This window comes from Desmodus rotundus, chromosome 7, assembly GCF_022682495.2.
Source record: "Desmodus rotundus isolate HL8 chromosome 7, HLdesRot8A.1, whole genome shotgun sequence".
Taxonomy (NCBI): domain Eukaryota; kingdom Metazoa; phylum Chordata; class Mammalia; order Chiroptera; family Phyllostomidae; genus Desmodus; species Desmodus rotundus.
This window is the reverse complement of record NC_071393.1, coordinates 19,575,722-19,591,112: the sequence shown is the minus strand read 5'-3', so window position 1 is coordinate 19,591,112 and position 15,391 is coordinate 19,575,722. Positions and strand designations below refer to the sequence as shown.

Here is a 15,391-nt window from a genome sequence, read left to right as displayed (position 1 = left end):
AAAGTTTTCAATCAAGCTTTTAATGAAAAGATCATAAAATAACAGTTTCTCATCACTGTACATTAAGACTGCACGCTTCTGAATGGAGAGATCAGTCGTCGGTGAATTGCTTTTCTGTGACACTTGAGGGCTGCGTAATTGCAGCTCTGACCTGAATTTATCCAAACTCTCAAGGGAAGTGAACTCAATGTGATGACTGACAGCGGCGGTGGCCAGTACAGGAGTGCGATCAGTGTCCCTCCCCCTTTCTGGGAAGGACATAAAGGACATGATCCCTCTTCCAGTTCCAATTAAACAAAACAGCTATAATCCCATCCCTCCCCCTCCCCCTCGAGGTATTTACGAATGGGCCAGCGCCCAACCTGGGATTCCCCAAGCGGGGAGGGGGAAAGCAAGTGATGGGTAGGGTACAGGGAGGCTCCCCTCAGCACCTGGCCCCACAGGGCCCCGCCAAGTGGAGGGGGGGGAGCCCTGGGGACCCTCCCTGCCCCAAGTGAGGTCTGTTATGCAGCATTTTTGAGGTCAATAAATTACAGCAATAAATAGCAAGGTGAGGTAGGGGGAGGGGTTCCCGGTAGAAAACTAAAGTGGGGTGACTGAAGCTGGGGGGGACTGGGCAGCCCCAATTCCCACAGTGCACACCCACCCCCTGATTTGGAATGTCAGACTGAGGCTCTGGTTAGGTCCCTCTCCAGCCCCTCACTCCTGGCATCGGATTCACAGGCTCTAAGAACTACCGCCCCAACGCAGCTCTGGAGGAGAGCAAGGGCCTTGGTCCCTCCACGGGGCGTGGCAAGGCTGAGGTCCTCATTCCTTCTCCTAAGGCCTGGCGCCTCTGCTTCTGTCCCCTGAGACAAGGGGACAGCATGGATGCAGTGACCTCTTCCCTGAGCCCTGCCCTCCCGGCTGCCCAGGCCTCACCCCAACTCAGGATGGCTGTGGGGAGGGCGGCTGAGGTCCGCCCAGCCAGCCAGCCAGCCAGATCGCACTCCTGCACTCGGTCAAATCCAGTGAATACTGATGGGGGTAGGGGCAGGGACAGCCCAGCACCCCAGAGTGGTGGCTGATGGGAAACAACACACACGGCTGCGTGAGGTTCTGCAAGTCAGTCGGGTCCGGGTTGTCAATTCACAGGCTGCGGTGTATGGCTATGCTGCGAGTCTCTGAGATTATTTGCTTAAAGGTTCGTCGTTTCTTTTTTGCAATCCTGGACGAGCCCCCGCGGTGGCTCGGTCTGGCAGGAGCATGCGGTGGCAGAGCCCGGCCTGCCCCTTGCTTGCCCCGAGTCTGAGAAATAAATACATTCATCACTGCACAAACATATTGATACAAAAACAACACTGTTCAGAGTGTCTGCACCATCTGTGTTGGTAAGGACCAGCCCAGTAAGCCCCTCCCACTGCTGGCGGGGGGTGGGGGGCCGGGGTCCCCAGGGACGGGGACTAGCCAGAATCAATGGACGTGCAAAGGTCCTGGCTTTTTGGCTTGAGAGGGACCCTGACATCAACCCACCCCAGGATCTCGGGCGGAGCAGCACGCGGGGAGGCTTGCCTCCATCCTGGGGCCCAAGCCCAGGCTCAGGTCCTGCGGTCAGAGCTGACGGCCACCCTCTGCTGTGCCAGTTGGCCAGGCCTGCCAGGAGGCCTGGGGGCCAGTCAGCACCGGCCCAAGCTCTTTGGTGCCAGCTGGGCTTGGAGAGGCCCGGGGCTGGGAAGGAAGGCCCAGGTGAACTCGGGGCCTCCGCACCTGCCCCGGCCCCATAGCTGCCCCTCTGCCTGGGAGCGCCAGCAGAAGGTGGGGACTCGCTGGGACTGGCCTTACAGCTGCTGAGGTCTGAAACTGTAAAAGTTTATGTAAACAATGAGATAAATATATTAGTATCTTTTTTTCTGAGCCCGCTGAGGTTCCATACTCATTCAAAATGTGCTTTGGTTTAAAAAATAGGTTTTGTGAATTTGGGTATGAGCTTTTTCTTTCTTTTTTCTTCTTGTTGTTTATCCTCTTTCCTACATGACGTCTGCTGTTTTCTGTTTCCTATTTCTCCGAAACATTCAGGAATTAAGTGACTAAAGCAGAGAACTGTAAGCCGCCCTGGGCCTCCAACGGCCTAATTTCCTTGTGAGGCTCTTAACACATTTCCACGCACACTCTCGCAAGCACACTCCACGTGAGACCAGAGGAGAGAGAAAACAAAACCAAGTGTTGTGTCAGTCCCGCCCCGCCCGCAACCCCTTAAAATCTTAAATAGGAAACTAGTGTTCTGCTTTCTTGTTAAAACACAGAAAAGGCTCGATACAATACTCAGGTGGGTACAATACTACGTCGCGCGAACGTCGTTGAGTGAGGGGCCTTTGCGCCCGTTCCCTGAAGCTCTGCAAAGGAATCACCTGCTTCCACAGGACGCCTCACGTCTGCAGCTGCCTACAGCCGGGAGGCCACACACAGGCCGGGCGTGCGCGCACCTCCCATGCAGTACAGACTTTGCGTCGTGTGGCTTAAGTGCTGATGGAATGGGGTGGGGGTAGGGAGGGCAAAGGGGCCTGCATCAGGCCCTGCCCCCTCACTGACCTGCTGGAACAAGAGACCCTGGGCCCAGCCTTCCACTCTCCACCCAAAGGGAAGAGCTGGCTCGGGGCTGGGGGCACCGCAGGAGGGCTCACTCAGGGGCCCTCACTCCCAAAACACACCATTCACCACTCAGGTCCCTGAACTCAGGCTCTGATTTTAGCTGGAGGGTCTCTGGAAGGGTGATGGGTGGGGGTAGGGGATGACTCCGGAATTTTTTGGTCTGAACTTAAAAGTAGAAAGAAAAAAAAAAAAAAAGCACAAAGCAAAATGAAAATAAAGCCGCTGGCCCAGTCCTGTGGCTCAAGGCGGCTGAGGACAGTGGAGCCAACTTCAGCAAACTCGGTCTGGCCCTGGAGCCAGGCTCTGGCCCAATGGAGGTGTCTGAGGCTGACAGAGGAAACCCGGGGCGCGGGGCAGAACCCTAGACAGGGCTGAGCCAATGGACGGCAGCCAGCCTTGAGAACAGCGGCAGTGGGCCAGGACTGCCTAGAACAATGTCCAAACAGGGCAGGGCCTCTCCCTGTCCCCCAGGGGGTACATATCACTTTGGTCAGCCCTTCCCAATGCCTCCACTGGCAGCACCTGTTCACGATGGCTAGACAGGCTGCTGCTTTCCCTAGCTCAGGCTCTTACAGGCCCAGGGGACAGGATGGGAGGGGGGCTCACTTCCACCTCATCCCGGCCCTTGCAAGGAGCTGCAAAGACCTGGCTTCCATCTCCCCGTTACCAAATACCTGGCTCCCACGGGGCTGGAGCACTCACACCCTCATGTGGGCCCAGACTGGTGCTGGGTGGGCTCCCTGGCTCTCAGCAACACATTCAGATACCCTTGGGGTGGCCATGGCTGGCTCTGTGCTCAGAACAAAACCCACACATGAACCCTAAGCCTCCGAAGCTGCAGAGGCCTCACTGAGCACATGGTGTGCGTGGTGGGGCCCAGGGCTGTGCACTTAAACACCTGTGTGCACTAAGAAGAGGAAAACAAAAGTGTCACGGCCTCAACTGCCAGTCACCAACTTACTGTTCTTCATGAATTTCAAGAGGTAGCAAAAGGTCAGAAGTCTCTCCACCTTGACAGGTAAGGAAGAAGGAAAGCGCGACACCTGCCCACACACACTGCGCACACCACGCACACAAAGAAAAGGAAAACAAGAGTACCGACGGCCCTGGCACCCGGTCCAGCCTCCCCCCTCCCCCCTCGAACCCCAGACCTTCCAGTTCAAACATTCACATAAACATTACACTGGTTTTTCTCTTAATAAAAAACAAGTACCTCTAAACAAAGAAGATTCCTGGGAAACTATAGGAAAAGCACTCTCTCTCCTGAGGCAGCCGAGGTGGGGCTCGGGGCCCAGGGAAGCCTTTGGCCAAGAAGGGCTTCTGGGGCCTGGAGGGGTGGGCGCCCCGCAGCCTGCAGCCAGGGCGGGAGGGGCGACTGCCCCATACATTCAGTCTGCAGACCCAGGCTCAGCCCCAAGGGGCCGGGAGGAAAATAAACTCTGTTGGTTTTGGTTTAAAAAACAAATCTCATCAAGAAAAAAGGAACAGATCAGTAGGAATAACAGCAACACAGGCCCAGAGGGCTCTTTAGGTGTGGAGAGGTAGGCGTGGGGCTCCCTGGCTCAAGGAGGGAGGGCTCCACCCACTCCCACCCAGCACTGCTCACCCAGCACCGCACCCCTTAGAGCTAAGGCGGCCACATGGACTATCACTCGTGCCCGTAGGGACACTGCCCCTGGCCACAGGCAGCCCTGATCCTCCCAGCACAGAGGCAAGTCCCCACTCCCCCCTGCTCAGACCTGACCTGCAAGGCCGGGTCCCCGTGACCCACTCCCACAGGCCCCGTGGCAGCCCTGAGGGGGGAGCCAGGGGCCTGGGCAGGATCCGGAGGTAGAATGTACACCCACAATACCTTTGGGGCTCAGGACCCGGCCTTCCTCTGCTCTCTTCCCTTGGTACAGACTGTGGATTAAAGCTCTGGGTGGGGGGGCTGGCTGGAGGTACCACCAGGAGCCACCCCCGCTGGATTTGGGGTCCGGGTCTGCCCGCCCGGCCTCCTTGCTTCTTCCTTCCATTGTTCCCGAGGGCGAGTCTGCAGAGGGCGCCCGCAGGCCAGAGAAGGTCTTTGGCTTCTAGGAGGGGGAGGTGTGCATGCGCAGGTGGCTGATGAGGTTGCGCTGCTGGGTGAACTTGCCCCCGCAGAGCTGGCACTCGTAGGGCTTCTCACCTGAGTGCACGCGCATGTGCTCCGTCAGGCGGTACTGGCGGGTGAAGCGCATGCCACACTCATCGCAGGCGAAGGGCTTCAGGCCCAGGTGGCTACGCATGTGGCGTGTCATGGTGCCACGCTGTGTGAACATCTTGCCGCAGATGTTGCAGGGGAAGGGCCGTGTCAGCCAGTGTGTCTTCTCATGCTGCCGCAGGGTGGCTGGGTCCTTGTAGGTCTTCTCGCAGACCGAGCACTTGAAGGGCCGGGGCTCAGCTGCATAGGCTGCACTGGGCGCCGACAGGTCCTCAGCCTCCTCCTCAGCGCCCCCACTGCCCGTGTCGTAGGCACCCTCCTCTTTGATGAATAGCTCCTCCTCTGTGTGCGTCTCCACGTGGGCGTTGAGCTGCTCAGAGCTGGGGAAGCCTTTGGCGCAGGGGATGCACACATACAGGTTGTCCCCATAGGACACTGTCTCATAGCCTTCCTGCCGGTACATGTAGTGGGCACTGGCGTGGCCGCTGCCCCCCTCACTCCCACTCTGCCCGCTGTCCTCGCTCCCGTCCTTGCCATTCTCCTCTTCCTCCTTGCAGGGGTATGGAGGCTCCCCATAGGGCCCACTGGGGCCACCCCCTGCTACACTGTTGGCCAGGATGCCATTGGGAACCCTGTCCCCAAGCCCCTCGCTCTCTTCCCCTGGGCAGGAGCCCTTGGGCCCCACTTCTCTCCGCTCAAAAGGGGAACTTGCCATGGGCTCCTTTTTGCTCCACTCTTTCTTGCGGGCCGAGTGCCGGAGGCTCTTCCGGGACTGCCCACTGGGCCCCTCCAGCAGGCTCAGGTGGTTGTCCTCGGGCCCCTCCAGGTCCATGGGCTCACTGGGGGTGCCCCCCAGCTCAGCGTAAGAGGCACTGTTGGCAATGGGGGGGGCAGAGGCCGAGAGGGGTGAGCCGTGCTGACTGTCACTCAGCTGGGCTGGGTCATCAGGGGTGAGAGGGGGACCAGGGGTGGCAGGGGGCAAAGGAGGGCTCTTCTTGGACAGGTCCAGGCCCAGCTCCTGTTCGCAGCCCCCACTGCTCCCATTGGTGCTGCAGCTGCCCAGGCCGGCCTCCCCGCTGGCCGGACAGACAGCCCGACCCAGGCCGAGTGCACTCTCCTGGTTGGAGCTGCCGAGGAAGAGCTCGTCATCCGAGCCTTTAGCCTGGGGGAGCTCCTGGGAGGGATGGGCCCCCTTGCGCCCATCCATGAGCCCCGGATACCGAGCCTGGATGACTGAACTTGTAGACAGCCGCTGGCTGCGAGGGGGTCGCCCCATGCCAGAGGCTCCCACCCGTCCAGAGCCAAAGGGCTTGCCGGCTCTCTTGAGCTTGCGGCGGCAGAGGGCTGCCAACTCGGGCAGCTGGAGGTAGCTGGCGGCAGTGAGGAGAGTGCTGAAGTTGGGCTCGGCCGGCTGGTCGCTGGGCAGCAGCTTGCCCGTATAGATGAAGTCCAGGATCTGCTGAAACACAGTGGAGCTGACCATGTCTGTGTCCAGATTGATGAGGTTGTCGTGCAGGACCAGGGACTTGAAGTAAATGCTGCTGGCAGCCAGGACGTTCTTGTGGGCCCGGAAAATGGAGTTCTCCACCATGATGATGACGTCACACAGGAAGCCCTTTGTCCTCTGCTGGTTCAGCTGCAGCAGGAGCTGCTTCGAGTGGCTGGGCAGCTCCATGTCGGGCCCCATGTCCCCACGCCCTGCCCACGCGTACCACCTACAAGAACAGGCATTCAAGAGTTAGCTGATCGGGCCCTGGCTGGTGTAACTCAGCGGACTGAACGTGGGCCTGTGAACCAAAGGGTTCCAGGGTCAATTCCCAGTCAGGGCACATGCCTGGGTTGCGGGTCAGGTCCCCAGTTTGGGGCACGCGAGAGGCAACTACACATTGATGTTTCTCTCCCTCTCTCCTTCCCTTCCCCTCTCTCTAAAAAAAAAATAAATAAATAGATAAAACCTTTTAAAAATAAATTTATTTTTTTTAAAAAAAGAATTACTAAAGAAAAAGAGTTAGCTGATCGGGACCCTCGTGCAAGGGCGCCAGGCCTGTGGAGGGGCACAGTGGCACATAGAGAGGCCTCTGAACTGACCTGGCCACTGGCCACCTCCTCAGGCACAGTACACAGGAAGGGAACTCACGCTCATCACCCAGGACTGAAACTGCCAGAGAAAGGGCACTGGCCCCGTTTGTACTGATGAGGAAGCAGGACAATGAAGGTCCTCGGTGCCAAGTAGAGACCCTGGGACTGAACTGAACACTCCACGGCCCAGGGACCATCTCCGCACTGAAGGAAGTCCACCACATGCTCACAAGGGACCCAACAATGACCAGTAGACAACTACAATGCTGGGAAGTGGCTGGGACTGAGGAGCCCTGGGAGGGCCAACTTGCCATGTGAACGTGCAGACACACAGCTTTGGGGACGTGAAATCTCCCAGTGCTAAACGAAGGTTCTTTTTCTTAAATGCCACCTGGGCCATATCAAATATGCAGCCTCTGGTCTGCAACCTGGGCTCCACCCCAGGGGCCTCCCAAGCTTTCAGATTCGCCAACGTCACATTATACGTCCCAGACACTGGAGCCCACGGGCCATCCCCCTTGCCTGCCCCCAACCTACCAGTGCTTTGCCCCCAGGGAGGGCGCAGAGCACTTCCTGGCCTGGGTCTCTGCGTGCTGAGCAGAAAATGTGGCCAGCCAAGGCCCTGGCTCCTTTCTGGGCAAGGCAGCACGTCTGGACATGGGAAAGACAGCCAGCTGGCCTCAACAGAGCGACACAGACACTAACTGACGTCATTAAGTATGAAACCCGCAGAGGCTCTGGCCTCATCAGGAACCCTGGAGGCTGGCTATGCGGCAGGTGCTCACTGTGCACCCACCCGCTGAGGGGCAGGGTCTGTGGCACAAGATCATGGCTCCCTGTCCCGCCCCAACCAGGCCCTCGGGGAACATAAAACCTTCTAGACAACCCTGTGCCACACAGTTGGGGAAAAAAGGTTACTTTCGGTCTCTGAAAGTAACTGAGTGCTTCGAGCCTTAGCATACCTGGGACCTCCCTCTCCCACCAGGGGTGAAGCCTGGAGGGACTGTGCCTGCCCCGCCTCCCTGAAACTCAAGTGCTCCCCCTTGCCCCACAGGTGCCCTTGTGCGAAGATTAGAAAATAAAACCCCAGCAATCACTCCCACCCCAGAGGCGGCTTTGGCGCGTACTCTGAACACACGCGGGTGGGTGTCAGGCTGCACCCAGGGCCAGACAGCAGGAGGCAGCAGACACCTGTAGACCAGCCTGGCCCTGCAAGGCTGCTCAGCTGGGACTCAGAAGCTGGAGCCCAGGTTCCATGGGAGCCAACCCTCCCCTACTCCCTGCCCCACAGCCAGCCAGGCAGGGACAAAGAGCCCCAGGCATGGCTTCCACATTGGCCAGCTGGGATATCTGGCCCTAGGGAAGTACGAGGTCAGCTCTGCCAGCACCCAGGACTCCTGGTGCTCTAAGCCTGTCAAAGGGACTGGGGAGGGCAGGAGGTCCCATCCTCCAAGAGCCTGTTGAATCCACAGCAGCCCCTCCTCCCTAGACCAAGGACAGTGGGTCCAAGACTCCCCACTCTGTGCTCTCAGTGCTGCATGAGCACAAAGGTCTGCAGGCCAGGAGACAGGCTGTGAGCTGCAGGGCTGTGTGAGCCTCCCAGAAAGCCCCCAGTGAAGGAGCAGGTGGACAAAGTTCTCTCTCCCCTTGGCCTCCCTCACCCCTCCTCTGGCTCTGTCAGCCCCCCTTCCCCAACCTACCTGAGTGCCAGGGGCCCAGAAACCATGTGAGCAGCAGCCAGTGGGGGTGGCCTCCTTGAGCACGTGGCCTCCCTTGGGGGTGCATCAATGCCTGGTCACCTGGGGAGAAGATGGACATGGTCACCCAGAGCCATCATTGAGGGACAGAGGGACGGACAGGACAGTGAAGTAGAAGGTGTCTGGTAGCTCTGGAGCCCTCGTTCCCAAGAAGGTCAGGGGGTTTCTCTGGCTAGGATGCCAGGGGCAGCTAGCTGGGAAGGAGGTAGTGGCCACGGTGCCCTGCAGACAGGCCCAGGGGCAGGTCAGGAAGGTGGTGGGTCTAGGGAGCTTGAAGGCCCTGCACCCTCTTCCCACCCAGAAGCTTCAGGGTACTCCAAGGGCCACCTAGGCCTGGAGAGCCAGGGCAGGCACACGATTCATGGCGGGTGTGGCAGCAGGAGGCCCGGGCAAGGCCCTTCCCAGGCTGGCCACATTTACATAACAAAAGGTCAAAATTGGAGGCACTGGTGCAGTGGGCTATTTATAAGAACCAGTCTCAACCGCTTTTGCCTCTCCTGCCTCCTTCCCTTCCAGATCTGCTCTGGCCCCCTCCCTGCCCAGAAGGCCCAGCCCCCTCCTGCCCACAAGGCCCAGCCTGACCACATGGCCTCCTCTTGTAGTTTTCGAAAGCTGGGCCTTTCAATACCAGCCTGCCAAACACTCTGGCAGCTGCTACCAGATGCGGGTGGGCTCCCTCTGCCCCCAACCGCCCCCAGGTCACAAGAGAGAGGGTTCCTGAGATTCTGGCTCCTTGTACACTACTCCGGAAGACCTGGGCTCCCTTGGAATGGAGCCAGGGCGGGGGAGGAGGCCTGTAAGAGCCTGGAGCCCATCCCTGCCTGTCCTTCCCCCACCCCCAGGGCCAGGGAGGCTCAGCAGGTCCCTCAGGAATGTGACCAGACCCGGGGGTGCGGGTGGCTGGGAGGCCTCAACTCCAGCCTGCCAGCTGTCTCTCTGGCCCCTAGCACAACTCCCCTCTCACAGAGGTGGCCCAGGGGGAGGGGGACTCAGTTGGTCCGGGTAGTTGGTCCAGTATCGCACCAATGGCCCGGAGTGGGGCAGAACCAGCTCTGTAGGTCCAGCTGCCTGAACCATCCATATTTAATACCTGTGTGGAGTCCAGAGACAACCAGGGGGCAGAGCTGAGCTCAGCCTTGGGAAGCAGAGCAGAGACCACTGCGACACTGGGGTAAGAATGGACTGGGAGGCACAGATGACCAGATCCTTGCCACACAGTCCGTGCCACCTAGCCTGCTCCTCTCTAGGCCTCAGGACAACCTAAACTTTGCCCAGGCAGAGCGTCCACCCAGTGGCCTCTGCTTCAGCACGTGCCAGACCCTGCAACGAGGGGGCTGCTCGCCCTGCTCAGAGATCAGGCCAGCAACTACTGGACGCAAAGGTCAGGAAGTGGGTGGCAGAACAGGACTCAGGGCTCTCTGTGGGCACCTGCTGCCCAGCCATGCCAGGCACTTCACTAGCCTGGGGACAGCCAAGTGACTGATCAAGGTCTCCCTCCCCCTGGGCTGGGTCAGTGGCCACAGGTCTGATGCCTGACCTCCCCACAGGGATGCTCAGCGGAAAAGGGCAGAGCCAGCCTGGCTGCACCCTCCACTGGGCGGGGCCCAGCAGAGTTGCCTGTGTGATGCTGCCCTGCAAGGCACCCACCCCAGGCTGGGCCACCACTGTGTCTATAAACCACAAAACAGCTTTAGCACAGGTGAGGTGGGGCCCCAGCTGCTCTTCTCTTCCCAGCGAAATGAAGACAGCCAGAGACTTCCGCCTTTCCACTTTCTGCCAGGTGTGGGAATAGCAAGCACCCATCCTGGAGAGCCGCAGCCTGGGGGTGGGGGAGGCTTTCCTTTGCCAGGTGAACAGAAACATGACTGTGGGGGCTGGACCAGCAAGCTGGCAGCAAAATGCCCCGCTGGGTCTGGACACCGGTGCCCAGCCCCGGCTGCGGGCTAGAACGAGGACACCACCTGGCACCCAGCAGCCTCCCGGCAGCAGGCCCCGGCAGTGTGCCTATCAGCCCCAAGGGTCCACGCCCGGCTCCGGACAGCTGCCCACCCAGAGCGCTGGCTCCAGGGAACCCAGGGCCTGGGGCAGTCGGGTAGTCAGGTTCTCCTCTAGGGCCCGCACCTGGCCCGGTGCAGGTAGCTGGGTCGGTGTCCCCAGGTGGGCTGACCCTGGCAGGGAAGGACAGGAACACAAGTCCCTGCAGGCCAGCTCTGCCCTCTTGTGAACACAAAGGGTGTGGGGGAATGAACAGAGGCCAGGCTGAAGACCCGAATCACCTTCCCAGGTCCTTGTTTACAGAATGGTCGGCACCCCCACTGCCTGCTGCTCACATGGTTTCTGGGCCCCTGGCACTCCTGGGAGGTCTGGGAGGGGGAGCTGGCAGGGCCTGCGGAGGGGGAGGGAGGCCCAAGGGTGGGAGACTGTGTGCTCTGCACCTCCCCCACTCTCATCTTTGCACATGAAGCCTCTGCCCCAACACCCACCCCCACCACTCACCTCTCCCCACCCCACCCCACGAGGCAGAAAGGCCTGGGCCAGCAGTGTGGAGGAACATGTCATTTGTGGCTTCCGATGAGACACCCCCTCCCAAGGACACCAGTTCAGCCTCATGAGCCTGCTGGCACAGGGGAAGTGGCTCATGAGGTCAGAGTGACCATGGCAGAAGATCCCTGTCCCTCTGGCTCCTCCCTGTCTCAAGGAGGCCAGCCTTTGAAGACCTAAGCTAAAGGCGCCCCTCAGGTCTGCCCCCCCATCCCCTGAGCAGCCTTGATCCAATACCAAGCCGCAAACACACATCAGCCAAAAGGCCAATGAGGACGGCAGAGGTGGGACCATGACTTCCTAACCCATGGAGGAGCAACACCCCATGAGGCCCCGCTTACCCAAAAGGCTCCTCCCACCTTAGGCAGTGCACACGGAAGGCTAGAAACGGGGCCACCTTGAGGCCTTTCTCCCTGCTCCCCACAAAAAGGAGAGTGTGCCCCAGCCCCACACCTTTCAGAGGCCATGAGAGGAGGTTTTAAGAAGAAAGTAACCCTTGCTTACACAGAAAGCCCAGAACCTCCCCCCACCCCCCATTTCTGGCAGGAGCTGCCCCAACTCGGTCTGGACACCTACTATGCCTGGCAGTCCGACCTGCTCTGGTCATTCAGCCTCCAAGGGGCACCCTCTGGCGACCTGGCTGACATCCCACACCCACCTCGATCCCCACCAGTGGGGGCCGCACTCCGTGTTGTTCACAGCTGGTACTCCGAGCCCTCATGAGTGGCGCCCCCCGGGCAACCTCGGGCACCTTGACTGAGACGTGCCTGATTTCAGGAAACTTCCTGCAGCCTGCACCCAGCCAGGATGGGGGGCCCAAGATAGAAAGGCAGAGAACAGGGAGAGGCACCCTCAAACCCCTCCTTGGGCAGGCCTCATTGCCCAGATCTTCTGGAAACCTCCTCACCCCACCTTCCTCCCTCAGTTACCCCAGAGGGGGCCTTCTCTGGGGAGGCCTGGCTATGCTGGGGGGCCAGGATAAGCTTCTGCCCAGCCCACCCTAAGGCACACAACATGAGACTGTTCACCAGCCTTAACTACCTCCTGGTCAAGGAACACCCAGTCAGAAGTAAGAATGCATCACCCAGCTAAGAGCAGGGGACCTGCCCACTGCCAGGCTTGGCCCTCATTTCCGCCAACCCCTGCTGTGGTCACCTGGTGCTCCAGGTGTGGCCCTCACAGGTGCAGCACTGCCCCTGCCCTGAAGGCTGGCCCCTGCATACCTACAGGAGGACAGCTGGAAGGCAGAGTGGGCACTGCCCAGAAGGTACAAGCAGCCCAGGATCCAGCAGAGCCTGAGGCCCAGCCCCCAACCCACCCAAGCCTGCACACCCACAAGCCCAGGACTCCATTCATCCCACCCCACGGCCTCTTCTCTGCTTACCCAAGGGTCCCTCCGTGAAACCTCCCCAAGCCCACAAGGCAGGGAGCCTCTCTCCCCTTCACTACTGCGCAGGCCACACTTCACGCTGCATCAATCTGCCTGGTGACAGCGGTCAGGAAGACTGAGGTGTTACCTCTACCTCCACAGGCGCTAAGACAAGGTTCTGGGGGTGAACAACTTGCCAAGGTCACAAGAGCGAGTGGCAGAGTGAGGACTCAAAGTGTGACTCCAGAGCTGCAGCCAGACCTTCCCCACCCCTGGGAACAGACACGGCACTCCCTCTCTCAGGAAGGAGCAGGGGTGCCACTCACGGCAGCGCTGGCCTCCACATGGAGCCCAGGAGAGCAGCCTTGGTCTGCACCTCCACCCTCATTCTCCCCCCACCTCCACCCATCGGTCACAGCAGGGCCGCACCTGGGCTGTGTCCTTCTGACTCAGTGAGGGCCCAGGGGTGGCCCAGCTCCTCCACCACCCTGAGGCATTGAGGAGCTTCTGGCTGGAAGCCACAAGGTGGGGCCCATCATGCAGCCTGCTCTGGGGGCCCAGACTGCTCCTGCTGCTCCTCTGGGAACAACCCTGGCCTCCATGACCTCTCTGGCCCGGCCCTCCAGGCGGGAGCTGGTGGTGGTGGGGACTCACTGCTCTGGGCAAGCCCAGCCGTGTAATCCAGCCCAGATCTGGAGGCTGGCCAGCAGCTTCTGGCTCTTCTCCCAGACCATCCTCCTGGAAAGCAACAGGCTCCACAAATGCCAGGAGACCAGCCCTCCCTCCGACGCAGCTTCTTTGAAATAAACACTCGGGTTTCCCTCAGTGCACTGGCGACGTGGTGATCAGGGTCCCTGGGCTGGCTTCCTTCCCACCCCAGGCCGGTCTTGTTGCCCACCCACTGGCTCACCCAGATCAATGAGTGAGGGGGCATCCACCTCCGCCTGACTACCCCCGAGTCTGTCCTGAAACCCCTGTGAGCCCCACTGAAGACCCTGTGCAGTCCATGCCAGTCCGAGTCCCACCTGGGCCTCCACCACCCTCCGGTCCGTGCCACTCCCATCTGAGCAGTGGGGGAGCTTGTAGGCACAAGTCCAGCAGCGGGCTCCACAGAACAGCACGTGCCAGACCTAGCCAGTGACCCTCGAGCCTGCTTCTCCAGGCAGCCTTGGGCCCTTCTCCTCCTACCAGGCCTACCACCCTCACATCACTCCTGGCTTTGGTGCCAACAAGGAGAAACAAGGCCAAGACAACCTGGGGGACCTGCAAATGAATTTCCCCTGCTGGTGCTGGCACAACTGACTAGCTGACACCAGGAAAGGGGAAGGGTAGGGTCCCGCCAGGAGGGCCCCAGGCTTGATACAGTCTGGCCAAGAGCTCTGAGCTGGGCCAGGACCTGGAGTACTACTGGGAAGGGGAGAGGCAGGTGAGCACTGCCCAGAGGGGAATAATAATTTAAGATTGTGATTACTGTTACAAAAACCAGGCTCTCCTCCAGACTCTGTCCCCCATACTGCAGTGTCCCCTGCCTGGGGCCTGAGCTGCTGGTAAAAGGCTTTCTTACTGGCAGTGACAGGAACAGGGGCCTCGAGGCAGGAGAGCCTGCAGGGGGCTAGCAGGGCGGGTCTGCCAGTAGGACAGCAGAGCAGGGGATATCACTCATCCCTGTCAGCCGGGTAAGAAGTAAAAACCCAGGAGGCACTTCAGCATGGAGGCAGACAGGCCCAGTGGGTTCCTGTCCCCCCAGTCCCACTTCACACTAGTCTTGCTTGTCACTGGGTGTGGTGCACGGACCAGCAGCAGAACCTGGGATCTCTCCTACAATGCAGATGCTCAAGTCTCAGAACAAGAACCCACATTTTAACTCCAAGGGATACATACACACCTTCAAGTCCAGGAACAGCTGGAGTGGGTTACAAGCTTTCTAACCCCCAGAAGGAACAATGCTCTGCAAGCAGTAAAGTCTCCGCTGACGGCGTCAAGAGGAAGGAGACAGTCCCAAGAGGGAAGACAGGTCTCCCACAGAAACAAGCCTGGAATGTGAGACAGAGACTGAGCCTGGTTACGAAGGCATCTTGGAGCCAGGAAGGTGGCCAGGGGGTTCTGGGTGTGGGCAGAGGACTCGAGGAAGGGATGAAGGACAAGCAGGGATGGCAGAATGGTTAAGAAGGTGGAAATTCCACACGCAATGGGATGGAAGGACAGAGTTAAAAGGGCACTGCTGAAGCTTGGTCTGTGCCCCTGGAAGTGACAATCTGGATCATCTCACTTGCCCCAGGACACCCTTCGGACCAGATAACTGAGCCCCAGATGGAGATATGAGTAAGGGCTGAGTCACAGAGCTACAGCGACCCAGCCCAGGGATCTCGGAAGAGACTCTCCAACTTCGAAGTTTCAAACACAATCCCAGTAGCTACTTCTTACGCCAACTTCAGGAAGAACCACCTCGAGTGTGGATGAGTCCTTCCCGAGAACATGTGGTTGACGGCTCTCACCCACATCATTGTCGTAGGCTGGTAAAAACTCTAAGGCAAGATGGCCTTAAGGAACCTCTGCCCTGCCGCACAGCTTGACCCTCCTGGCCAGGAGGGGACAGAAATGGCATGCTGAAGAGGAATCAGAAAAAAACGAAACATCATTGCAAGACAGCAATGATGGGTTTGCTTGGCCAAAGACTAAAAGAATTATCTCCTGCCCTGGCCAGGTAGCTCAGTCGGTGAGAGCATCTTCCCAATGTGCCAAAATTGCCAGGTTCAATCCCTCGTCAGGGCACATAAATAAGTGGAACAACAAATCGATGTTTGTTTCTTTCTCACTTTTCCCCTCTCTCTCTCT

At 59.3% G+C, this 15,391-nt stretch overlaps 1 protein-coding gene across 2 annotated transcripts in view; it reads right to left on the bottom strand.

Moving 5' to 3' along the window:
- The window catches only part of HIC2 (HIC ZBTB transcriptional repressor 2), a 28,313-nt gene continuing 12,922 nt past the window's right edge, over positions 1–15,391 (bottom strand). Inside the window, exons 2-3 of one of the 2 annotated variants that reach the window (XM_053928811.1) lie at positions 8,590–8,688; positions 1–6,525 (exon numbers count right to left, since the gene is read on the bottom strand). In XM_053928811.1, the coding sequence (XP_053784786.1) occupies positions 4,701–6,525; positions 8,590–8,615 (1,851 nt within the window). In that variant the 5' untranslated portion in view covers positions 8,616–8,688 and the 3' untranslated portion in view covers positions 1–4,700. The remainder of the gene's footprint in view (positions 6,526–8,589; positions 8,689–15,391) is intronic. The other variant, XM_053928812.1, reaches the window with a different exon arrangement.